Source organism: Rhincodon typus, unplaced genomic scaffold (assembly GCF_021869965.1).
Source record: "Rhincodon typus isolate 14 unplaced genomic scaffold, sRhiTyp1.1 hic_rhity00009940, whole genome shotgun sequence".
Taxonomy (NCBI): Eukaryota; Metazoa; Chordata; class Chondrichthyes; order Orectolobiformes; family Rhincodontidae; genus Rhincodon; species Rhincodon typus.
In genome coordinates, this window is record NW_025975578.1 from 2,702 (window position 1) to 4,032 (window position 1,331).

Below are 1,331 nucleotides of genomic sequence, written 5' to 3' on the forward strand. Positions count from 1 at the left end.
GCTGTCGGAGGGTCAGCGCTGAGGGGAGCGGGCGCTGTCGGAGGGTCAGCGCCGAGGGGAGTGGGCGCTGTCGGGTGGGAGGGTCAGCGCCGAGGGGAGTGGGCTCTGTCGGAGGGTGGGGGAGGCTCAGCACTGAGGCTAGTCTCCTGCTGTCTTCCCTCTGTCCAATGACCAGGCGTTGTCTATTCTCTGCCATATCAGACATCCCAGCCAATGGCGTCTACTTCCTGAGCTATGAGTGGCTGAAGGAGATTTTGACCCCTCAGGGTGAAAGGTCAGTGGGCAACCAATTTCACCCCCAAAACTGGGGAGGGTCGCATCTCGAGATCTGCACCTCTCTCTCTCCCCCTGCCGCAAAAACCCCCCAGAAGGCTCACCCCAAATCGGTGACAGCTGCTCCCCTATCAACGTCACCCCGCGGAACTCCCCAGTTACCCTCAGGACCCCGAAAGGTGGTGTCGGGGAAGGCGGTGTGGGGGCAGGAGCCATTCCAGAGGCCTGGGGTCCAATTCCGAAGCTGACGGCAAAGGCATCCCGGCCTGGAATTTGGGGGACGAGGGAGGGGGTTGGGGTGGGGTGGAGGGTGGGGGGGGGGGGGGGGGGGGGGGGGGGGGCGGTCTGCGGGGAAGCATCGGGGGGGAGGGGGGGGGGGGGCAGGCAGGAGACGCGGATTTAGGAGGCATCGGAGGAAGGACGTGCACGTCTTTCCTGGGATTTCGTATCCCGAAGGGGCGGCCGATGTGGTGTGTCTCGGAAACACGCCCTCGCCCCCGCCGTCTCCCCACCCCACCCCCACCAACCTTCAGGAGGAGGCCGGAAGACTAAAAGGGGACAGGAAGGGCGCGTGGGGCGGTGTAATGAATGGGAGGGGGGGAAGGGGGTGACAGGCAGAGGGGCAAATCGGGGGTGGGGGGAGGCGGGGCACGGGAACTCTTGGGGGGCGGGGGGCTCGGTCATGTTCCTGTTTTGGGGGGGGGGAAGGGGTGACTAGGGTTTGGAGTTTATGGCCTCCCCTCTACCCACCCCCCCAAACCCCTCCCCACCCCCACCCCCACTCCTCTCCCATGGGCACTACCACACCCCCTTCCCCCTCCCCGCCTCCAACCTCTCAAAAGCCTATTCTTGTTCTTTGCCCCCAATAGCGTTGCCAAGCTGAGCACTCCCAGAATCCTCTTGGCCGGAGGAATGGCGGGCATATTTAATTGGATGGTAGCCATACCAGCCGACGTGATCAAGTCTCGATTCCAGACCGGTGAGTGACTGGGGTGCGGGGGGAGGAGGAGATCCACGCACCCCACCCCAGCCGAGCAGCAGGCTCCGTCGCCCCCTAC

At 64.8% G+C, this 1,331-nt stretch overlaps 1 protein-coding gene across 1 annotated transcript in view; it reads left to right on the forward strand.

Moving 5' to 3' along the window:
* Window positions 1-1,331, forward strand: part of LOC125482411 (mitochondrial carnitine/acylcarnitine carrier protein-like) — a gene marked incomplete at its 5' end in the record, with an annotated part of 5,703 nt that overhangs the window by 820 nt on the left and 3,552 nt on the right. Inside the window, 2 exons of the mRNA XM_048594482.1 lie at window positions 202-274; window positions 1,143-1,252. Coding sequence (XP_048450439.1) covers window positions 202-274; window positions 1,143-1,252 — 183 coding nt within the window. The remainder of the gene's footprint in view (window positions 1-201; window positions 275-1,142; window positions 1,253-1,331) is intronic.